General features: G+C 38.4%; 1 protein-coding gene across 1 annotated transcript in view; it reads left to right on the top strand.

Annotated features, from left to right (window-relative positions):
• Nucleotides 1-25,645, top strand: part of Pcsk2 (proprotein convertase subtilisin/kexin type 2) — a 247,448-nt gene that overhangs the window by 16,361 nt on the left and 205,442 nt on the right. The window contains exon 2 of the mRNA XM_010634126.2: nucleotides 19,235-19,339. Coding sequence (XP_010632428.1) covers nucleotides 19,235-19,339 — 105 coding nt within the window. The remainder of the gene's footprint in view (nucleotides 1-19,234; nucleotides 19,340-25,645) is intronic.

Below are 25,645 nucleotides of genomic sequence, written 5' to 3'. Positions count from 1 at the left end.
TCCATCTCAACATGCCCTCTCTATTCTGCACAACAGTAACTCATGTCTGAAACCTGGCCACTATCCTAATTTCCCTACCCCAACACAACCCTCAGCATTAAAACAAGGCATTTGTGAGCAAACTGTGTTTTGCTGATGACATCGGGGGTGCAGAGAGGGGAGTTATGTTGGAAAAACACAAACAACTTTGAAGTACATACCAGGCATGCATGGATAGGCCCTTTGGGCATCTCACCTCTGGGCCATGAGTCATGGCCCCGGTGTGCCCAGCCTCCTCCTTGCTGGCTCCTCTCTGTTCTGTATTGTCACTTGGTCTCCTTGACATCTCCTTAGCTCATAGTTGAAAGCAAATTCTTCCCAGACAAAGTGCATCTTTAGGTTCTGTAGGCACCTAGGGCCAATGGGCCTCACAAAGCATCACAGAATGCTCCCAAATAAAGACTGCCTTCATCTTCTCAGAAGAATTAAGGGCAAAATTCTCCCCTTAGTGATCTCTAAAAAGTGATATGTAGTGCTAGATAGTCTTTGAGGTCATTTCCAGCATGAAAACACTGAGATGTTAAGAATTATACTTGCTTTTATTTTACAGAATGAAAGTACTTTAGTTGTGCATGTCTTTTCTCTTAAGTATACAAAGCCCATTGTGGAAGAGAATATTGAGAAGTAAATAGAGACAGTTAAATCATCCTAAATATTACCACCTGCTTTTTACATGTAGCTGAGCATTAGCTGAACATCCTTTTACCTGGGAACCCCACTTGCACATGCCATTTTCTTTTCTTTTTTATGAGTAGGAAAAATTTATTACAGGAAGGAAAGCTTCTGTCTAAGAGAGACAGAAAGGGGACCAGAAAAGGGGTTGCCTGCTCACCCTAGTTCTCAAAGATGTTTTATACAGCAAAGCCATGTGGTAAGGTGGGTACAAACTGCAAAAATACAAAGTATAAGACCCAGTGGAAAATTACAAGGTAGGCATGAGGTGGGGCAAAACCATGACCAACCAATAAGATTACAAGTGCAGTCATCCAGGTAATGCCATTTTGTTTTCTTTTTTGTTTTGTTGGTTGGTTTGTTTTTGGTACCAGGCATCGAACCTTGGCTTCTGAAGCAGGCAGAGGAACCACTGGGCTAAACATCCAGCCCGACATTTTGTTTTCTTAAAATCCTTACATGATGAAAGTCTCTCCATGTCAATGAAGAACACAGCATCATTTTAAGAAGATGCATGGTTTTCCAGCTTTTGTGCTTTTCAAAGTGCAACCAATTCTCTGTCTTGTCAACCTCCTTTCTTCCTTTACAACTTCTATGCTGTCTCTAACTTTGCCCCAGTGAGACTTATGCTTATATTGCAACTTTTCCTTGATACTATTACTATCAGGTATACAAATTTGGAAAGATAGATAGATAGATAGATAGATAGATAGATAGATAGATAGATAGATATTCCTTTCCTCTGACCTTATTATCCATCTTGTGAATTTAACAAGTTACCAATAAAGCCCATTAGCAATCTATGTTTAATGTTGACTTAATCAAATGCAGTTTTCCGCTGGAAGGGCAGCTTGCTTATGAAGATGCTTGCACAGAGTTTCATAGCTCAGATATCTGCTGATCCCTTCCCCTCCCCTATCATTCAGTGATAACTCAATCCCCACAGCTGATGTTTGGGAGTGGTGAATCTCTCTTGTCTTCCATAGCTGACCCAGAAAGTTTGGGCCTGATGACAGACAAAAGTAACAGAGTCCCACTAATAATGTGTAATTGAAGGGAAAATAATTTTTTCCCTAGAACACCTTGGGGTATTTCTACTCCTAGTTCTCTCAGGAGTTTCTTCCAACTCCATGCCTCCTATGAAATGCCTTCTGCCAGGTGATTGCTAGTGTCCTAGACTGTTTAGAGCTCACAAGCATGGTCTATATCACTTACTGGGTCACAAATTGAGCCTTGCTTGGCCACCCCAATATTTGTGATCCTTTGTCTTGAATAGGGGCATGTGCCTTCCAGTTTTCCACAGGCCCCACTTCCCCCCGTTGTAGTATTTGTGGTTCATGTACTTACACTGTCTGCTCAGACCCCGAAGAAACAAGTGCCCACAGAATACCATCCCCACAGAGACAGCATCCACATTATGTCACATAACTACTTGGCAATGCCTAAAGTTTTTAATTGACTCAACAAGTATTTGTGACATGGATACACTGTCAAACACTAGTGAGCAGCACATGTATTGTCCCCATGGAGTATTCAGACCAGTCTTCCCCAGATCTGTCTGCTAAGAAAACATTCTTTTCATATTGAGGATATACTCCTAAGTGAAATAAATAAGTCACACATATGTAAATACCGAATAGTTTCTCTGGTGTGAAAAACTATAATAGTACATAAGATCCTAATGAGATAATTGACAATGTGAAATAGGAAGAAAAGGGCTAAAGGTGTAGGGAAAGTGGGAAGGGTGGGGAAAGGTAGTAAGGGAAAAGAAAAAACTATGAGAAAATGAAAAAATAAAAATAAAATGTTTGTAAATGGAAAGGAGAGGGACAAGGGAAAAAAATGAGAACCAAGACCTGTCATGTAAAGGTACAAGATCCCAATAATGAATGTAACTGTACTGTGTGCCTGGAATGTACCAATAAACTCAATTAAAAAAATGTATTGTTTCCAGCGTACCAGGATAACTTTGAACAATGAAGATCTAGGCAATCTGTCTGTAGCTCAACTTCCTTTTTCAGTTTAAGATTCCCCTGATCCTTATTTCACATACAAAACCAGCCTTGTGCATGAGTCCTCCTCGAAGTAGGAAGGATTTCTTACTACAAAGTGTGAGGTACACACTTGGCCACAGGTCAGGTTGGCCCTATTAGAACTGACAGGGATCTTGACAAGACAGGTTATCAGAGCAGTTGATCACTCACCACCAAGTGAGACTGTTTCTAGATTAAGGGTAGGCTAGCAGGTGCAGTATTTCCTCCAGACACTTCCAGTGTGCCCCATGGGGGCTGGTTACATGAGGAGGGATGGGGTCTGTCCCCTGTGGCCCTCTCTCATCTTTTCCCCAGATAGCAGAAGTAATTTTGTTAAATCTGCTTAACAAAAAAAAAATTCTACTTCGTGATAAAGATAGATATTTCTTCTGTGTGTTGTTGTTGATTCTATTGCTAATGAAATGAAATCACTCTGGACATTGCTCTTCCTTTCTTTGCCCTGAAGCTGATGCTCAGACCTCTCTGTTAGCAGCTTCAGAATTCCTACTGAGGTCAGCTTGTCCCCACACCAGCCAGGGAAATTCATGGTGATCTCTGAGCAGGTGATATACAGTGCTCATCCCCCAAGTGACCTGGAGGGCGGCAAGCCCTGTGTAGGAAAGACATTGTAGGGAAAGTGAAAGCTGGGCAAAAGAGCATGACTTTCACAATCTTCCAGACCTATGTTCACAAGAACTTCTCTGGACCTCTGTCACTTCATATTTTAAATGGAGATAATAACTCCCACCCTTACTGATAATAATAGCCATCCCTCCCCATGAGATGGACTGAATGCTATGTTCATGTTTGTGTATATGTTTGTGAAGATCCTATTATGTTATGACAGTGTGAATTTATAACTGCATCTCTTCTTTGAGCTACTTGCTGCCAGGAACTGGCAACACCATAGGTTAAGACCTCACACTGAGGATAGCTTCCCTTGTGCACCAATTAGCTTATCTAGCAGATCCAAAAATAATGACTTCTGTGTCCTGCCATGAAGGGTTGAAACTTAGAGTTCCAAAGCATCACCCAACACCTCTGCCCATGTGTGGAAATGGTCTGTGAGGCATCTCCAGTGTGGACCTCCTGCTCCTCTCTAAATGTGATAAGCTATTTTATTGATGTCCCCTGTTGGCCTCCCTGTGTTTGCCTTATGACTCTGAAGTCCTCCCTTGCTCTGAGTCTAGCTGGTATCTGACTTGCTTTGGCCACTTGCTTTGGCAGAAGTGCTGGCATGCTAGTTCCTTGCCTGGGACGTAGGAGTCCTGGACTTTTCCATTTAGTCTCCTGCATTATTGCCCATACTTACAGACACCATGCCTCATCCATGACAGAGCTCTTGGTCTAGGCTACAGGAAGATGAGACAATATGAAAAGAGACAGCCGCAGCTAACAGCCAACCAGTGCTGCAAAGCAGAGCCAGCTCAGTGAACCATAGCTGACAACCAATGTAGAAGGTATTTCAATCAAGACCTGGACAACCAGCCACTGAAACTAAATTGCTGACCCATAAAATTATGAACTAAGTATATGGTGACATTTTTAAGCTACTAAAAGCTTTGGTAGTATGGAAAACACCCAAGTGTGAGGATGCATGACTGGTCTTCCATGCAACTGACATCTGTCTGCGGCACTGGAGAGCCTTATTGAGAACTGGAGCTCGTCAACCATCAGAGCCACAGCCTCATCTTTGGGCTTGCCTGTTTCCCATGTTCATCTTAATCCTGGTCTCTGAGCTTTCTGGTGACTCTCCCAGGAGCCAGAGGACAGAGGCATTGAAACTGACCCCTGTGAGAGCGGCACAAGATGGTGACACTCTTCGCAAGAGAGGAAGTGGTCCTGCTGGCCATTCTCCATCCCAACTTTGCATCCATTTCCATTTTCCAAAGCAAAACAGAAAAAGCAGTGGAATCCAAATAGCTGGGAAGTATAAGCTGAGGTCTAGGCCTCAAGAGAGATGTGCTGTCACTTGAAGAAAGGTGTGAGTGAGAACAAGTGGAACACTAGGATGCGTGGACAAGAGACAGTTCCAAGCCAGGTAACAGTTATGCCTGTGTTTGTCCCTTCCTGCCTCTTCTACTTTCTCCTTGCTTTATGTCTGGGCCCAGAGACCTCCATTCTGTTTGAAATCTTAATTGAGACATTGTCTGACCCTGGTCTATGGTGCTGCCCCTCCCAAATAACTGTGCTTTCATGAGACTAAGCACTCAGTACACACACACACACACACACACACACACACACACACACAACACTGCCCATTCCTTCCTCTTCTGAACCTCCTGCAGATTTCCCTCCCCTGCCTACAAGATTGTGCAGATTCAAGCGAAATCGGGATGGTCTCTAGGAGAGGTCAAGAAAAAGCAGGGTCCATCCCTGACTCTGAAACTCAAGGCCCAAAATGAAGTCAACAAGCAATTACTATATCAGCTAAGCCAGTTTTAGATCCTTGCTGTCTTGTCTTATCTCCCAGTTTTTAGTCCCTCAACTTCTTGACAGCAGCTTTTTTTGAAAATAAAATTATAAAAATCTTCATATGTAGAGTGATTCCTAATGTTCTGCCAAATTGTACTCCCAACTGAGGCTGACTCTGACCATAAAAACATGTCCATGGACAAAAGCAAAGAAAGTCAGAAGAATTCAATGGTTTTGGTCCAGGGAGTCTTCACCATGTAAGATGCTGGATTTATTTAAGAATCTGTGATAAGCAGTGGATTCTCCTGAGAAAAAAGCAAACACACAGAAGCCCAGAACAAGGTGATGGCAGTGGACACAGCTCCTCTCCTAAGAGGACTGAACCCATTCCATAGACAGACACCATGGGCCCATGAGGACCCATCATCAGCTGTGGTTCCCTGGGCTTCCCTTCTGCTCAGAGAAGGAAGGGTGTGCATTCAGGGAGGTGCTGAATTCAGGGTTATCAGTGGGAAAATAAGCAGAAAGGACAGAAAGAAGCAGTGAAAAGAATCCTGGGATTCATATATTTTTGCGATATAATGAGAATGTCTAGAAACTCTGCAAGTCTGAGTTAACAGCATTATTATATTGTCAAGCAGCTTGGACTTTGGAGCTGACAATCTTCTGTGATTACTTTTTCCCACTTTTTCTCCTTCCTTCTGGAACTGTGCTTGCTTTACTCTAAGAGAACAAGGGAACGGTGATGGTGTAAGAGAAATGTCTGTGTGTCTCTGTGTGTGTGTGTGTGCGTGTGTGTGTGTGTGTTTCAACCACAAAATTTTTTTTGAAAATATATTAAATGCTTGCTATTTGGGAGTTTCTTACCTGGACACTGAATGAGCATTTAGGGACTGACCGTGGGTTTTAATCTGGATTTGCTCTTTGTAGCACTAGCACTTAGAAGTCAAGGGCTATATCCACAGGAGCACCATACTGACATCTTCAGGCAGCCGCTGCTTCCTCCTACTGTAAGGCCATAGTGCATGTGTCCCCCACCCATTTGTTGTGGTTCCCACTTGCCCCATGTTCCCAAGTAACTGCTTGTAGCATGCTCAGTGGACAAAGGACATGGGGTTCCTCTCCAAAAACATAAATCAGGTTAGCATTTTGTTAAGTTTGTGGTAGGTCAATTTATAGATTTATTCCCCAAAAGGAATCTGGTCAGAGTTTCTGATTTTTGCTTCATGAGACCATTTAGCCCGCTTTGTACACAGCCAAGATGGCTCCTCTTACTAAGGAATCCAGGATCCTGGTCCCAAGGTCACAGAGTGGGGACGTCACCCATAGACAGCTAGTCCCACCTGTCTTGATTGTGAATTGCAGCCAGGACTTCATGGAGTCACAGTCATAATTATAAAGGGGGACGTGATGCAGAGCAGGGAGGTGACCGATGCCATGCTCCAGGAAGGATACTGGATGGACACCGGGGCCACCCCAGGCTTCTTGCTAGAGTCCTCTCAGCTCGGCAAGTCCTTCCCTCCACTCCCAGCCACAGTGTCTGTCTCCAGGACATGGAGCAGTCAGACAGAGTCAGAAGATGCATCTCAACCACCCCAGGTGACATAGCCATGAAGAGTGACCTTGGTATATATGATCAGAAGTGGTGGGCCTGTAACATGAAACTAAGTAAATACATGGTGGTCTTGAGTATATTCAAATTTAAAGATTTTTTTTACATGCTTAACCTGTAATCTGGAAATAATTTTAGAATTTTAAAATGTTACAAAAATAACACAGATGCACTGGCTTTCAAAGCAGCATTATTCACAATGGCCAAAATGTAGAAGTGACCCGTGTCCATCAATCGTTAAAAGGATAAAGGATGGAAATATGACATATGCTACAACACACATAAAACATGAAAGCTAAATAAAAAGAAGCAATGCATGAAAGCTAGATACAGTCTTCTATGATTCTATTTGTATGAGATATCTAGAGTAGTTGAACTCAGAGACAGTAAGTAGAAAGGAAGGTGCCAGGGAGCATTACTAATGAGTATAGACCTGGGATATCTTAACCTGGGATGATGACGTGATCTCAGAAATAGGTGATTGACAATGGTCGTACAATGTGACTGTACTTAGCAACACCAAACTGCACACTTAAAAAAATTAAGTGGAAAATTAGTTGATAAATAATATATTTACTGAAGTTTTAGCGGGTTATTTTAAAACAAACAGCACACAGAGTTCCCAATTATACTTAATCCAGCCTCCCTAAAGTTAGTATCTTACACAACCACCACACAATTACCAAAGCCAGGAATAAACACTGATAAAATTCTATTAACTAATCTACAGGCCTTATTCAATATTTTCTAAGTGTCCCACTAATACCCTTTTTTTTCTGATCTAATACCCAGGTTCATGATATGCATTATATGTATTTAATTGTAGTCTCCTCTAATTTGGAAGAGTTAATATGGTCTTTGGTCGTTTATGAACAAGATGAATTTATTTTTTTAATTGAGTTTATTGGTACGTTTTAGGCATACAGTACACTTACATTCATTATTGGGATCTTGTACCTTTACATGACAGGTCTTGGTTCTCATTTTTTCCCCTTGTCCCTGCCCTCCATTCACCCCCTCCTTCCCTCCCCATTTACAAATACTTTATTTCCATTTTTTCATTTTCTCCTACTTTTTCTTTTCCCTTATTTCCTTTCCCCTACCCTTCCCACTTTCCCTACACCTTTAGCCCCTTTCTTCCTATTTCATATTGTCAGTTATCTCATTAGGATCTTATGTACTATTATAGCTTTTCACACCAGAGAAGCTATTCAGTATTTACCCATGTGTGACTTATTCATTTCACTAGGGAGTATATCCTCAACAAGTATCCATTTTCCTGTGAATGAATCTAGTTTCTCATTCTTTATGGCTGAGCAGTATTCCATTTTATAGAAAAACCACATGAATAAGATAAATTTAAAGAGGACTGGCCAGTTAAGGGTCGATCTAATGTTTCCATCTGATCAAATACATAGCATGTATTCTTGGCAAGAAAATCACATAAGGGAGATTGTGTCCTCAGAGTATCATATCACAAGGCACCTGATTTTGACATCTCATCACAGTGAGGTCAACATAGATCACGTGATCAAAGTGGCCTATGATGGGGTTCTTCACTAAAAAGATACAGTCTCCCTTTGTTTATCATCATATTTCATCCATTAATTTCAGCATCCATTGATAATGCTTGCTGGCCATAATTACTACCTACAGTCTTTCCTAAATGATGATATCCAGATTCCATCATTACTTCTATCTTTATTCATTGAAATTCCAATGTAAGGAAGTTTTCCCTTTGCATCCATTCAAATTTAATTTCTAAAAATCAGTACCACAAAACTAGAATAATAGTAAATCATGTTTCTGGCACTTAACCTCAAGATCCTTTTCAGTGTCAAAATTCTCATACTTATAGTGCTCTCCATTATAAAAAAATAAGACTCTAAGTTCTCATCACCTGATAGTGGTCAGAGGTATAAGTCTTTGGAGCACAAAAGACATACACCTACATTTCCTTTTCCCCGCTTCACATTTTTTATATCAAATCTTAATATTACTCAAAATATATAGTGAGGTTCAGAAGAGAAACTACTCAAGAACCATTCAGCCTGGAAAATGCACATTAAAGATTTATGTTAAATTTGCCCTCGAGAATGTGCTTATTGAACAGGAACTAAATCACAAAAGCAGCAGTGTTCTAAAACATTTTCATTTGCACACCAGTCCACTAGCAAAGTTGACTGTGCCATTGAAGTTCAGCTTGTGTGTGTTGATCTGGCCTCAGCCCTCCACCAAGGATGCCCCTGGAGAGCTCCTATCAAGCAGCTCCAAGCTTGTATTAATCTGCCTTCCTGTTTCTGGGATGCAACGCCCTACACCCACAATTTAAAGGAGGAGATGTTTAATTTTGCTTAGAGTTTCAGAGGATTCAGTCCATGGTCAGTGGATTTTCAAGGCAGGAACATCATAGTGGAAGATCATAGTGAAGCACAGCTGCTTAGTATATGGCAACAGGAAAGAAGAGCAGGGACCAGTGCCAGAGAGAAAGGGGCTGGGGCAAGATACAGACCCCCAGGTCTTCCCTCCATGACCCACCCAGACACATGCTTCGCCAATTGCCTGGGCAGCTCCCAAGCCAACAAAGCTGACCCAGTCAAGCTTAACCATCATAATGCTGTTGCCAAAGACCAACAGAAGACTAATATTGTAGAGCTTCAAACTGTATAGTCCTGAAAGATGAAGAAATAAACTTGTTTTTTCAGTTAGCACTTTGGTCCTTGTTATTCATTGCTGAATAGCAAACCAACTCAAAGTTCAGTGGTATAAAACAACAATCACTTTATTATATTCATAAATTTGGGATCAAAATTAAGGCAGAGCACAGTGGAAATGGTTTGTCTATCAGTCACAGTGACTTGAGACTCAGGAATGAAGACATCACGGATAGAGGTTGAAATGAATTGCTGGAGTCTGGAATTATCTAGAAGTTTCATCTATGTATTCTGAAACTGAACTGGGCTAATGTGAAGGCTGGGTTATCTGGGATCATCAACTAAAGCACTGCATATGCCTCTTGGGGGCAGATAGTCACCCATCACAACTTTGAGAACAAGTGTTCAGACCATGTCATAGTAAGGCAGAAGTCAAGTGGCATCACCTCCACCATACTTTTCATTTCTGTTGTTTGTCTTTTTAGTGGTTTGAGATGGGGTCTTGCTATGTTACCCAGGTTGAGCTTAAACTCCAAAGCTCTAGAAATCCTCCTGCCTCAGCCTCCCAAGTAGCTAGAGTTACACGTCACATCAGCATACCCAAATCCACCATACTTTTTTAACCAAAGCAGTCACATTCCCCAGACTCTAGTTGGGATCATGAACCTCATCACACTGATGAGAATTGTCAAAGAATCATAACTATCTTACCAAAAGCATCACATTCTTCAAAATGGAAACACTATGAAATTATAAACTTTAGTAGAAATGGAAAATATTCTCTGAGCCTGGATGTTCTTTCCTCCCTAAAAAAAATTCTATATAACATTCCCCAGATATCCCTCTGACTTAAATAATCTGTCCTGTGGGTTTCCAGGACACCTTGACCGTACATCTGTTATAGCACATTATCCTTTAAATAAAAACAGTAGCTAACACTTCCTGAGTCTTCGTTACGTGCCAAACATATTTCAAGCACTTCTCCTGTGTGATCTCACCTAGTTTTTCTAACTTCAAAGTTTCATCCCTAAGGAAATTAAGGTCCGTAAAGGTCAGACCACTTGCCAAAGGTTGGATGGCTATGACAAGAAAAAGTCAGAATTGAAAGTAAGGCGGTCTGGCTCTAGAACTCATGCTCTTAAACTACTTCTCCACGCAATGCCATTAATGTGCTGCTATGAGCAACTCTGCCTTCCTGGTGTACTCAGAACTGCTTGCAGGCTGGAAATGTATCACAGTTATCCTTGTCTCTCCAGTGCCAAACACAGGGCCGAGGTTAAGACAAAAAACAACAAATATGCAATAGGCAAATGCACCAGAGACAAAAATGGGCAATTCAAAAAGAAGACACGTAAATGGGAATAAACATGAAAAATACTTAAATGTTTAAAATGGTTAAAAATACTTGTAAGTCAGTGTGCAAAATAGTTAAAGAAATATGAATAAGTTGGTTTGCTTTATCTATCAAATTGACAAAAGTTAAGATGTCAATCATTAAATGAAAATCCAGTGTCATAGAGTGTATAGAAAAATGAATGTTTTTATTGTTATTCACTTTTTGGTAGTTCTTGGAATATATATAAAGTTACTATTTAAGGTATTTTTCAAAATTATGAATGTTTCTAATCTATGACTAAGTAATCAAATTCCTAGGATATATCATATAGGAAATTTTTCATCTATGCAAAGAGTAACAATTACAGCAATGTTCATTTATCATTGAATGTTTTAGGAACAACTTAATGAGATACAATTCACATATCATAAAATTTTCCAATCAAAAAAGTACAATTTAAAGGAAATAAGGGAAAAAAACAAAATATGAGAAAATGAAAAAATGGAAATAAAGTCTTTATAAATAAGGAAGGGTGGAGGGGGGTGAAAGGAGGGTAAGGTTATGGGGAAAAAATGAGAACCAAGACCTGTCGTGTAAAGGTACAAGATCCCAATGATGAATGTAACTGTACTGTATACCTAAAATGTACCAATAAACTCAATGAGAAAAAATGTACAATTTGGTGGATTTTAATATAATGACAATCTGCACAATCATTATTGCAGTCTAATTTCAGAGTATTTTTTACAACAATTGAAGGAAACCCATCACTATTACTGGTCATTCCTCATTCTTTCTCCTTCGCAGACCAAAAGCACCACAAATCTTTTTGCTGTCTCTATAGATTTGCCCATTCTTCAACGTATCATATAAAGGAAATATCACAATATGTGACCTTTTTTGTCTGGTTTCTTTCACTTAGCATTAAGTTTTCAAAGTTTATCCATGTTATTGTATTAATAACTATTTAATTCCTTTTTATCTCCAAATAATACTCTGTCATTGGTATCTGTCCCATTGTGTTTATCTGGTCATTAGTTGATAGACACTTGGATTGTTTTAGTCTTTTACCATTATGAATAATTCTGCTTTAACATGTTGGTACAAGCTTTTGGGTAGATATGTTTTCACTACCCATCAATATGCAAGTATAAATGGAAGTGTTGGGTCATATGGAAAGGCCGCGCTTAGCACTTAAAGTAAGTGGCAATGATGCCATTGTACTGTCCTACTTGCAATATCCAAGGGTTTGAATACCTTCACATCTAGACAAAATTTGCTGCTTTCCTGGAGAGGGTTGCTGTTTTGCTAGTTTTTTTTATTTTTGTTGTTTGCTGTTTTTACTCAACCTAGTAGGTGTAAAATGGTATTGTGTGGTATTGATTTGCCTAGTGTCTAAAAATGTGGAACATTTTTCATGTGTTTATTGGCCATTGGTATATCTTTTTGGATAAATGGCTATTCAAATATTAGGCCTATTTTTTAAGTTGGGTTATTTTACTTTATTGTAAGTTATAAGACTTCAAATATTCTGGTATAAGTCCCTTATGATGTGAAAATATTTTCCCCCACTCTGTGAGCATCTTTTCATTTGACAATTTCCTTTGAGACACAACAATTCTTTTTTTGTTTTGTTTTGTTTTGTTTTTTTGTTACCAGAGATTGAACTCGGGTCCTTGCACTTGTGAGGCAGCCAGTGGAACCACTGAGCTAAATACTAGGCCCACAAATTCTTCTTTTTAATAAAATCTAATTTATATACTTTTTTATTTGTTTCTTGTGCTTTTGAGGTCCTAGCTTAGAAAGAATTGTCTAAACCAAAGTATTAAAGACTTACATCTTCATTTTATTCTAAGAGTTGTTTAGCTTACACTTAGGAATATAAATCTTATTTTGAAAAAGTTAAATTTTGTATGTTGTATGAAATAGGGATCCAAATTCACTTTTTATTGTGGATATTCACCATTATTTTACCTTGTCTTTCATCAGCATCCATTTTGAAAATCAACTGACCACAAATCATTATAAATTACTTCTGCACTTTGTTTTATTTTATTGACCCAATTATGTCTCCTATGCCAGTACAACACTATCTTGATTGTTGTAGCCTTAAATTATGTTTAAAAATCAGAAACTGAGAGTTCTCCAATTTTGTTCTTCTTATTAAAAATTGTTTTAGTTACTCTGGGTCCTTCATATTTCCATTTGAATTCTAGGATCAGGAAAAACAACAACTGAGATTTCATTAAAGAAGTTATTTAGAATCTGTAGATAAGTTGGGGGAGAACTGGCAAGTTAAAAATGCATGGTGTTTTTGTTTATATATTTCTTTTAATGATGTTTTGTACTTTTGAGTATATAAATCTTGCTCTTTTCATAAAATTTACTCCTGAATATAATATTTACTTAAAGTTATTGCAAAAGCAATTGCTTTCTTAATTCCATTCGTAAGGTGTTCATTGCTTGTGTATAGGAATATACCTGATTTTTGTATGTCAATCTCAGATCCTATAACCTTGCTAAATGATTTTTTTGTACTACAAAATGTTTAAGAATTCTGCATATATTTTCTGCAAATACAGCCTTACTGTTCCCTTCCAATCTGGATGATTTCATTTATTATTTCTTGCCTAACTGAACAGCCTAAAATCTCCAATACACTGTCTAGGAGAAGTGGCAAGAGCAGAGAGCCTTGTCTCTTTCGGATCTTAAGGGGAAGTTTTTCAACCTTTTTTTCAGTCATTAAATATAATATTGGCTGTGGACTTTTCAAAAATTGCTTTTGCCAGATTATGGAAGTTCATTTCCATTCCTAGTTATTAAAAAATATGTTTATCACAAAAGGGCATTGTATTTTATCAAATGCTTTTCTGCATATATAACATGTGACTTTTATCCTTTATTGATATCATTATAAGAAACATTAATTAATTTTCTGATGTTAAAATAACCTTGAATTCTTGGATTAAATCCCATTTGGTTCTGTAATCCCATTTGGTGTGTAATACTTTTTATGTGTTGCTGAACTCAACTTGGTAGTATTTTTATAAGGAGTTTGGTTATACATCTGTAAGAATAGTAGTCTGTAGTTGTATTTTCTTGTAATATCTTTATCTGATCATCATGAAAGGGTAATAATACTAAGCTTCAATTAATACATTGGGAAGTTTCTTTCCCTTCTATTTTTTGAATGAGTATATGAATGATTGTTATCGTTCTTTAAATATTTGCTAGAATTTACCAGTGATGTGATGTGGGACTAAGTTTTTAAGATACTAATTCAGTCTCTTTATTTATCATGGATCTATTCAAGTTTTCTATCACTTCTTGAGCCAGTGGAGATTTATGTATTCGTAGGAATTTGTCTACTTCACCAAAATTGGAATCTAACTAGTTGGCACACATATATTTGTAGTATTCCCTAAAAACTTATTTATTTCCTCTAACTTTTGGTGAAATTCTTTCTTTCATTGTTAACTTTACTGGTGTTATTTATTTATTCGTTTTGATTTGCATGAATGACTTGTGTTTTTTCATTTTAGTCTAAAGTAAGACTTTAGGGCAGATCTGATGAATTTCCTCAGATTTTGTTTTTCTGGGAATGTATGATATTTTTCTTTATCTTATGAAGGCTGGTTAATAGAATTATTGGTTTACTTGGACTGTATCATCCCAGTGTATTCTGACCTACAAGACTTCTGGTAAGAAGTCTGCTGCTAATCTTACTGAGCATTTCTCATGTATTTTTGTTAATACCATGAACTCAGGACCTTGTGCTTCCAAGGCAGACGCAGCACCACTGAGCTAAATCCCTGGCCTCTCACATATTTTTTTATCTCGCTGCTTTCAAGATTCTTTGACTTTTGACAATTTCATTATGTTGTGTGTGTGTGTGTGTGTGTGTGTGTAGATCTCTGAATTTATCCTACTAGTTTTGCTGAGCTTTTTAGATAAGTATATTAATGCTGTTCATGAAATTAGGGATGATTTCAGTCATTATTTCAAAGTCTTTTTACCTCCTTTCTCTCCTTCTGAGACTCGTGTTGCTTGTATGTTCATATACTTTATGGGCTCCCACAAATCTCTGAGGATTTCTCTTCTCACTGTACTTCATTTCTTTTTTTCAAATTGGATAATTTCAATTGATCTATGTTTGTGTTTATTGATTCTTCTATCTTAAATCTGCTACTGAAGCCCAGTAAGAATTTTTTCATTTCAGTTATTGTATTTTTTACCTCTAGGATTTTAAAAATAGCTTCTAAGTCATTATATTTTCTATTTGATGATTCATCATTTTCACACTTTCCTTTAATTCTTTTTTTTTTCTTTTTATTGAGTTTTATTGGTACATTCTAGGTATACAGTACAGTTACATTCATTGCTGGGATCTTGTACTGTTACATGACAGGTCTTGGTTCTCATTTTTTCCCCATGTCCCTGCCCTCCCTTCACCCGCTCCTCCCCTCCTCACTTACAAACACTTTATTTCCATTTTTTCATTTTCTCATATTTTTTTCTTTTTCCTTATTCCCTTTCCCCTACCCTTTTAGCCCTTTTCCTCCTATTTCATGTTGTTAATTATCCCATTAGGATCTTGTGTACTATTACAGTTTTTCACACCAGAGCAATTATTTGGTATTTACACATGTGTGACTTATGTATTTCACTTAGGAGTATATCCTCTAAATGTCCTTTAATTTTCTAGATATGGTGTCCTTTACCTCTTTGTTTATTTAAAACTATATCTCTTTTAAATTTTTATTATTTCAGTTTATTAGCATATGTGTATAGTACATATCATTTGCATTCCTTGTGAGAAATTGGTACATACACAGAACACATCTTAATTAATTTTTCCATCCCCTGTCTCTTCCCTCCTCCCTTTTTCCCCATCCCTTCATTCCCTACTTTTTTGTTCATGCTTGCAGTACATAATGTTAACATTTCTTGTTTGGACTTGGTACATGGTATGTATATGTACCAAGTCATTTAGCTCTTTGAGTGTATTATTAATAGCTGATTTAAAAGAAAGAATGGCATGGAATTAATATGAGAAAATGAAAAATGGAAACAAAGTCTTTGTAGATTGGGAGGGAGTGAGGGGTTAAAGGGAGGGCAGGGAAATGGGGAAAAAATTAAGAACCAAGATGAATTATGTAAAGGTGCAAATTTCCAATGATGAATGTCATTATACTCTATAACTTAAATGTACCAATAAAATTAATTTTTTAAATAGCTGATTTAAAGTCTTTGTCTAGTAAATCTACTTCTGGGCCTTTTCAGAGTGTTTTTTATTTATTGCTTTTTTTATAACCTGTATATGAACCACGTATTCTTGTTCTTTGTGTGTTTTATAATTTGTTCCTGAAATTGGCCCTTTTAAATAATTACAATTTGGCAGCTCTGGAAATCAGATTCATTCCTCCCCACCATTTTTTTTATTGTTGTTTATTGCAGCTGTTTCTAGATTTTGTTATGTTGCTGTTCTTACTGTTTTGTTGCTATTTACTTGTTTGTTTTGTCCATTTCTGGACTAGCTCCCTAAAGTCTGTAACTTTTATAGAACTCCATTGAATCTGGTTTGCTTAATTGGTAACCTAATGATTGACAGAGACGTCCTTAAAGACCTTAATTGAAGTGGATTTTTTACCTTTTGGTGATGGGCTCTGTGGCTGTTTTGAGACATTCCTTCAGTGCTCAGGCAGGTGCAGCTTTGTTTTGACTTTCCTGCCTGGCTTCACAGAGTCTCAAGGTTGACCAAACATGAAAATTTAGGATCTTCTTAGACTTTTCCTGATTATGTTCACAGCTCTCCATATGTGTATGATCTTTTAAGTTTCTGAAATTATATTGCAACATTGTTAAGCCCTCTGTGGACATCTCACTCTTTATATGTCTGCTTTAAGTTTGTTGGCCAGCTTCTTATTTTCCTCAATTGGTATTGCTGTCTTAGGAAGCAATGCTTTAAAATTTTTCCATACATTCTTTTCAACAAACACTGGAAATAGAGCTTTTCCTATCAAGCAAACTCTAGGTCAGATCCAATAACAACCAACTCTATAAATGGAGTTTTACCAGATACCTTCCATAAAATTATCTGGAAATGAGATTTTGTTAATAGCTCCAAATCCACAAGTGTCTGTTACCTGCTGGTTTTCTCTGTTTCTGTAACAGAGAAACTGTAAGCTTTTAAAAGTTCTGTAGATCTAGGGAGAAGTGGGTTGGAATTGGGCAAGTTCAAATGCCCAGAAAATTTGCTGTTATTATTGACATTTCACTGTTTTTCTTAAATAAATGCTTCTCAGGATGGTGCAAGCTTTTTGTTAATTTCCAGAGGTCTGGATGAGATGATTTGGCAATATTTTATTCAGTATTTAATTTTAAGAGGAAATTTTGGAGGTTCTTACTCTATTGTGCAGGAAATGCCCCTCCATCTTTACCTGAAGACTGAAGAAAAGAAGGAAGGAAAGATGGAGGGAGTGATAGAAAAAGAAAGGAAAAAGAGAGAAGGAAAGGAAGAAGGAAGGATGAAAGAGCTGAATATACATCAATAATAGAACTGATAAATCAATCATGGTATATATTATATAATAGAATACTACATAGTAAATAAGGAGATACAAAATAGAGTTTTATGATAATATGAGTGATAAGTGAAAACTCATTTTAAATGACCATATGTATTATGTGTAGTTGTGTGTGTGAACATCCAAACATGTTAGCCAGAGAGGAAGACCTGAAACTAACTCATTTTATTAAAAAGAAAATAGGAGTTGCTCTTTAGAGTGAGTGGACTGAAACAAAAAAAGATAACCTGCTGCATCCAATACTACTAAAATAAAACTGTGAAGGATTTTTGCTTTGTTGTTTGTGATTTTCTTTTTCCCCCTAATTTACTATAAATCTTTCTTAAGGAATATTTTTGTCACATTGAAGCCTTGCTTGAGCTGAAAAAAAAAAGCTCAATAAGCCCCACTTAATTTGTGAGAGCTTCCTTTCAAAGCAGTTGCATCCCTTTCTCTTTCCTTTCAAAGACTGAGTGGGAACACACACATTTAAATTTCAAAGACACATACTTTGAATAGTGACACACTTTAGTTCAAGGACCCCTTTCACAATTTCATAAAAACCACATGTCCTCTTTCCAGAAAAAAAAATGTACATATGTACACTATTTTCCTGTAATTTTCAAACATTCAAGTAAATCAACTGATCAAGTATAAAGATATACAGAGAAAGGACAAAGATCTGGGAACTTGTAGTCTTTGCATTTATACAGAGGAGAAAAAAAGAGACCCAGATAATTGACTTGTCCAAGGCTATCTTGTTAGATGGTACCAGAATATGAGCCCCTTTCAAGAATCCCAACTTTCATGCCAAAGTTCTTCAAGTCACCTAGAATCATAGAAAAAATGATGATCCTCTAAGATTCTCAGAGACCCTGTGTCAAAGACAAGCTCTCATTATTGTGGCTTCTCCATCTGTCTTAGTTAATTTTATCATCTCTGAGATACAATTCCTACAAGTTAAAGAAGGAAAGGTTTTATTTTAGCTTACAGTTTGTAGAGGTTTCAGTCCATAGTCAACTGGCTCCAAGGTAGGGTGGCAGGGAAGAGGGAGATGACAGAGGGGAAACAGTCAATGGCAGGGTAGGCAGGAGGCAGCAAAGCAATAGCAGTGAGCCTCCTTTTCCCTTTTATTCCATTCAGTCACATCTGTTGGTTGGTGCCACCCATGCCCAGGGTGGCACTTCCCATTATCCACAAACTACTCTAAACCAGTCAGTGGATTAATTTAGTTATCACACATTCTTAACTCATATTCCCATACCCACTCTTAACCCATACATCCAAGAAAAGCCCCAACTATGAATACATAGTCCATAACACCATCTGACTCTGACCCTTATTCCCGAGTCCAAGCATCCTAGGTTCATGAAGTCAAGAGGAAACATGGCTTGTCATCCAACAGGTATCACTAGATTCAAATGGCTGCACTGTACCTGGGCTGATAGGAAGCACTAAGGAATCAGAGTGAGCACATGATGCAGGGCAATCCAGTTACAAAGACAGGAAAAGGTCATAATCTGATCCTGAAGCAACCAGATGATACGTGAAATATAAGCATTACCCCAAGAGAAGAGAATAGAGAATTTGATGAGGGTATGAATATGAAGACAAGAATCTGTGGAAGAGAAGAAGGAATCAAGCATGTAGAGAAACTAAAAATAGGGGGAAGAATAGAAGGCATTTGGGGAGGGGAAAGCAAACAGAGCAGTAGATAAGAAAATTCAAGGATTTGAAGAAATGAATTCAGAGACAGGGAAACAGATGGCTAAGTCTAACGGGAGGCCAATGGTTTTCTCACACACACCTTAGCCCTTGGAGTTCCTGCATGCAGCCCCAGCTAAATCCCTGTCCTTAGGCTAAACCAGAAGCTAATCATCCTTGTGTCTGTTTGGTCTCCACAGCTCCCATTCACGGAAGGCCTGTATCACTTTTATCACAATGGCCTCTCAAAAGCTAAGAGAAGACGCAGCCTACAGCATAAGCAGCAGCTGGACAGAGACCCCAGGGTGAGTTCTCCCCGGAAACCTGCCTCTCAGCCTCTTCTGTACAATAAAATTTGATCAGTGCAGAGAGGTGGGCAGGTAGTGGGGGTAGAAGTAACAGCATTTAATATACTGTGATGGCCAAAATATCTCCTGCAAAGGTGTACTAGACACTCTTTGCTTCTCTGTCTTGCTTATCATAAATAACCCTAGGCTTCTTTAGAGAGCCAGGGAAGGAGAAAAACCAGGGTACACTCCTTCCCTGGCTGTCCTCTTCTGGGTCATTATGTGAGTCTTTGGGTTGCCTTGGAGCATGTTTTGGCCCGTGATGGATGGAAAGACACCAACCAATTTTTAATTCACATGCTCTGAGAAGGTTTCCATAACCCATATTGTGAATAGAGAAGGGAGGGCTCCAGGAAGTGAACAGCTCACAACAGTCAGTGGACTCCCCAGTATCCAGGCACAGCTGTGGCCACCAGGCCATCGCAGTCTACCTTCTCACCTTGCATTTTTCTCACATTGATCTAATTCACCTCATGAGCCAGGTGCCTACCTGATGCTCGTGATCCCTGCTTTTTATGTACAATCTATCTTCTTTTTGGACTCCTGGACTCATTTTCTACTCCTTCAGACATCCCAAATCCAATTTTCCGCAAAGTGTAGCGTCTTAGCCACAAGGAAACTCTCAGTATTCTCCTTCCCTGCCTTTCCTCACTGAATCCCCTTCTTCCAGTCTTCTGTCACCTCCACTGATCTTCACATTCGTTGCATTAGGCAGACTCTGGTTTCGTAAAGTCAGCACCAGTCCCTTGGGGAGAAGCCCTCCTTTCTGTGTGATAATATCCCTGGCCTTGGCTGTGCCACTCATTTCCTGGAGGTTCCTCGAGGGGCTAGCGCAAGGAGCTTGACTGTTCCAACTGTGTCTTCAGGTAAAGACCACCCTGCTGCACTGTGATACTGCTTCTCCTTACAATTCAATCTGCCCCCAGGATCTTGCCCTTTGTGGCCAATTATTGTCTTTTTATTTCTGTGTTTTCTTCAAAGTCCCATTGGTTTCTCTTCTCACGGAGTAAAGCTATCGCCCCAAGATCATTTGAGAAGAAACACATAAATGGATCTAGAGTCAGAAGGAAAGAGATACTTAGCAGGCTTAGGCTGAGAAGGAGAATTGAAGAAGAGTGAATCTAAAAAAACCCATGTTTAGGCCAGAGAGACCACTTGGAACGCTAGCCTTGTGTTGTCTCATTTCTCCACATCTTGAGATGATTTCCAAAATGCTGATTCATGAAGAATAGAGTGACACTTTTGCAGGGGAAGAAAATGAGATGGGTTGGGTAAGAAGGATGGAGTTTGGGCGCTAGTGATGTTAGTTATTTGTCATTCTTTTAAAATATTACCTATTATCACTGAGCAGTCTGTCCCTCCTTAATTACCCATTAGAAAAGTCCCAGTAGTTAATGTCCTGTTCCTGGTAGAAGAAAACACCTGCCTTGACCATGAAGACTGACAGAAGGCAGCAAGGAAGCCTTCTCATCAAGGTGAAATATCACACCTTGGCGATCATGAACTCATTCTAGGAAAAAAAATTAAAACAAAAATCTCTTAAATCTTTACAAAAATAAAAGAAGGAAAAACACACTGCTAGCAATGATTACTTCATTCCAAAATGTTACTTTAAGGCCTGCATCTCTCCTGCCTGATGCTCTTTTTTTTAATTGAGTTTATTGGTACTTTTTAGGTATACTAATGTTCCTAAAGTCATGAAATTTGGGCATCTGATAATAGAAAAATATGGTGGCAACTATTCCTGAGCAAAAATACTGACTATGAGTAGTGCAAGAGTGGTGACATAAGGATTCTTCCCTGTGGGTTTCCAGACCTTAAACAAATGGATTAATGTGACTAATGTTGAGATCTATCAATTTATTTTTCCAAAGCATATTCAGTTATATTTCAAAAAGAGAAGTAAATTTAAAAAATGAGAAAAGGAAAAAATGGAAACAAAGTCTTTGTAAATAGGGGAGGGTGGAGTAGGTGAAGGGAGAGCAGGGGTATGGGGAAAAAATGAGAACCAAGATCTGTCATTTAAAGGTATAGGATCCCAATGATAAATGTAACTGTACTGTATACTTAAAAAGTACCAATGAGCTCAAAGAGAAAAAAAGAGAAGTAAATAAAAATATAGAATGAAAAAAGGAAGGACTAAGTAGCCATAAGAATTGCTGGCTTAGGCTCTTATCTCTTGTACAGTTGTTTCAAATTATGCCTTACAAACCAAGAGTTTAGGCATAAAGTGTCTTCCCGGTCTCTGAAATATGCTGTCTCCTTGATCTCCTAATTCTAGCCATGTATGCCTCAGCCTCCACTTTCTTCTCTACACAACTCCCTGGCCCCACTCACTCAGAGTCTGGGGCCTTGTGAAAGGGAACTCAGAGCCCCTGGAACCGTGCGCATCTGAATAACAGGAAGCTGAGCTCACATTGGCTCCAGGGCTGGATCTACCTAGGCAGCTTTTTGGCCAAAGAAACCAACCTCTGCTGCCAATACACAAAATAAAAAAGAGAAAGACAAAGAATCAAGGTAGTCTTTTGTTTTGGTTTAGTTTTAGAAGAGAAACTTCAATGATGCCTGTCCCTTATAGCAATTAATTTTTGTGCTTTAGCGAAAGCAAGAAAAAAGACTAGAAAGAGGTCATAAAGTGCTGCTTTCAATATGTTCATATTTGCTCATCGGTATGCAGGGATGTGGGCTATTTTGAAGACATTCTCTTCTTTGTCCAATCATTTCCTCTTATTATTATTTCCTTTTATGCTAAAGGTTAACACACTGCTGAGTATCATCATGTAGATGCTAAAAAGCAATATTTATCTCATTTATTTCTGAAATAACCTTACATAACGTGTATCTGAGTACATAGTAGGTGCTTAATAAATGACTGCCAAATGACTGGATGATTAATTCTTTCTCCTCAAAGGTTTAATTCATGAAATAGTACTGTTCTTCTCTTTTATATATCTGTACCTTATTCTGAAATACATACCCAGGAAGCAGAAGTAAAGTCTTCTTTGTAGCTTCCCTTTCGATATGTTCATAATTGTGGAAGAGGAAGCCACACGCCATTTCATTGCACCCAAGTTTTTTCACTAAGAATTCCATGAAGAACAAGCTTTGAATATCTAAAGTCCAATGCAGTCTGTTCCTGATCACTCACAGCCACGGTGCCACCCTTAAAGCACATATAGTGCATATGGAACATTCAGGTAGCTAAAATAATTTGAAGATAGAATAAATAAGCTCAATGCTGGTGTGAAATAATGAAACTAAAATTGTCATTACCCTGTCAGGGTAAAAAACGGTTATTTGAACCGGGTGTGATGGAGCACACCTGTAATCCCAGCACTCGGGTGGCTGAGGCAGGAGGATCACTGTGAGTTCGAGACCAGCCTGGGCTACATAGTGAGTTCCAGGTCAGTCTCAACTACATAGTGAGACCCGGTCTCAAAAAACAAACAAACAAAAAAAATGGTTATTCTGTGCCCCAAACCTCTGTGGGATTCATTCAACTTTGATGTTGCCAGAGCAACATCAGCTAATCTTGAAGACAAACCTACTTGTGGACTATGATCAACAGTCAAAAACCCCCATTAACTCTACAAGTACTTGAAAATTTGCTGGGGAATAGATTTATTTGAAATATTTGTTGCACTGTTCTGTGGAATCCTTCTTATATTGAAGTGAATTCCGTTTAAAAATGTGAATGATTTATACCATTCTATGAGCAACACACACAAGTTGAGAGGAAGCCAAGCAATAAAATAAAAATGACCTGAATTTCATTCTCTGAGAAAAGTCACATTTAATTCAAGAATTGCACTTATTTTCTTTTTTCAGCAATTTTACTAGACCACATAAGTATCTATCAAGATCATTTTTAAGCCTGATCCAATTTTACAACTTTTCTTTTTACAACTTTTACCATCTGATGGTGATTTTCCTTCTTTCCTGTCTGAAAGAATGGATGCTATTGTCTTTGTGTCCTATATTTAGGAGTCATGTCTTTCTAGTTTCTTTATCCTCCAAATGTGTCCATCTGTCTAGATAGCAGCCACATAGTAGTGATCTATCTTTGCTCTATAAAGTGCTGTTCTTGAACATATTTGTGGAGTTACATGGTGTTTCAATAACCCATAAAAGTTACTTTCACTGAGTGACAGAATCACTTCAAATCTCTCACCACCTTACCACCAGAGCAAAAGAAAACCTTTCTACTCTTTGAAATTCACTGTCTCAGCTAATGAATGAACCAGACCTTTGTCCATGGGACTTAATAATATAATAAATGATATTTTTTAAATGGATTTAGTCTCATAGTTGAAACTCAGGTGGTTAGCAGAAGCTGGGAATGACTTATAATTGCTGCAAGTTCTTTTCTTTTTTTTTTCCTCATTAAGTTTACTGGTACTTTTTAGGTATACAGTACAGTGAAAGTGCTTTTCTGACATGACACAGCAATGCATTTAAATCTGACTCAATGGGGTGATTTAGCCATAATTAGTAAACACCTTATACTATGTAGAATCAGATCAGAAAAATTAAGTATAGATGGTGGGAAGAGTAAGATCTGAAGGAACCCGTGAAGTTATTATAGAGAGCAATGATATAGCAATTTAGTCACAATCCACACACTTCTTTTTGAAAAAAATACTAAAACCCCAGAAGCTCAAAGCCAGCTTAGAAATTCATGTGCTCTCTTCCTCCACAAGGTACACAAAATTTTGACACAAAGTCTTAGCTTCCAATTCATTTCAAATACCAAGCATTAGGCACAATTTATATAAGGACAGATCACCTATAAATTTTGTGGATGAAGCATTTTTCCTTTGATTTATATCAGTTAATTATTTGATTACTTAGGTTAAATTTGGGGGAAAGAAGAAATAACACTATTACCTTCTACTTTCAAATAAAAAAAATGCCTAAAGAAAAATCTCCAGTTTTGCTCTGAGCAAACCCTCCTGCAGTGGGTGTGTACCAGGACTTGACACACCCTTGAAAACCATCACAGGGATTCATGATAGTCTCTCACCCTGGGGGTGGGGGGGTGCTGGTAGAAATAGAAATCACATATCTTTGATCCTTTGTAAAAGAATGTAAGCTGACTTATCCTTAGAATTGCTACCACTGCAATGGTTAAGGTTTTAAGATCCTGAGAAATATTTATCTTCCAACTATCTCCTTGAGGGGAAAAAGGAAACAGATTTGATTAAGTAAGTAATAATGATGGGTCTATTTTTACTCTTACAGCAAACACAATAGTCCTAATAGTATTTTGCATTTGTGTAGAACCCTTGATTCTGGAGAGCATTAATGGCTGGGGAGCTTCAAATTCTCATTTCCTTCCAGTATCAACTGGTCCAAGGTTGAGTCATGATTCTCAGAAGTTCCACAGTTAGGTAAGGAGTCGTAAGCACTACACACTGTATTGTTCTGCGACTGATTTGTATTTCATACATTAATTTCTCCTGCTCCTCTTCACAAAGAGAAGTATAGAGCAAGATGAGTCCTGAGAAAACATGGATGGAATCCTTTGCCTTGGGGCTGCAAAATATAATTTTACCATTGAGATAAAATGGACACAAAGAGAGGTAGTAACTTTCCTGGGGACACACGGCTATAATTGATGGAGAGAAAGTAAAGCGTAAGACTTAAAGTCTCACTTCCACTCGGCGGAGTGTGAACAGTGAAAAGGCCTCCATGATGCTGGGTCCTGTGACCAAGCGGGGCTCCCGGAGCCCGACGAAGGAGAGTCACCCAGGAAGGAACACACCAGGCTAGATGGTAAACAGATCTTTATTAGTCTGGCCAGACGGCACTCTCAGATCCAAGTAGCTGGCTCAGAGGCGCAAGTACTCAGGGATTGAGGTAGTTTTATAGGGTTTTTTTTTAAAGAAAAAAGTTCAAACATAGGTCAGGGCATTCACAGAACTACCAGAGGACAAGATTTCAAACACACTGCTTAGCTTACGCGGGAAATGTTCTATGGTCGCCTTTCGTCATACCATTTGTCCCTGGGTGGGCTGTTAACCAAGTTAGCAACTAGCATATGAAGAAGCACAGTCTCTGGCCTATTAGCATGGAGTCACTTTAGCTCACACAGCTCTCACAAGAGCACAGTACTCTTCATGATGTCAGAACTGCTTTAAATTTTAAAATTTTTATTACAGTAAAAGATACATTTCCATGTATTCCCCTCAAAATACTCCCCGTGGCTTCAAATACAATCATCCCATCATCCTGGCCACTTTCTGAAACAGTTCTGAAATTCCT

Source organism: Fukomys damarensis, unplaced genomic scaffold (assembly GCF_012274545.1).
Source record: "Fukomys damarensis isolate Sample0158 unplaced genomic scaffold, DMR_v1.0_HiC HiC_scaffold_7, whole genome shotgun sequence".
NCBI classification, from domain to species: Eukaryota; Metazoa; Chordata; class Mammalia; order Rodentia; family Bathyergidae; genus Fukomys; species Fukomys damarensis.
Note: the sequence above shows the minus strand (reverse complement) of the source record. Positions and strands in the feature narration are given on the sequence as shown.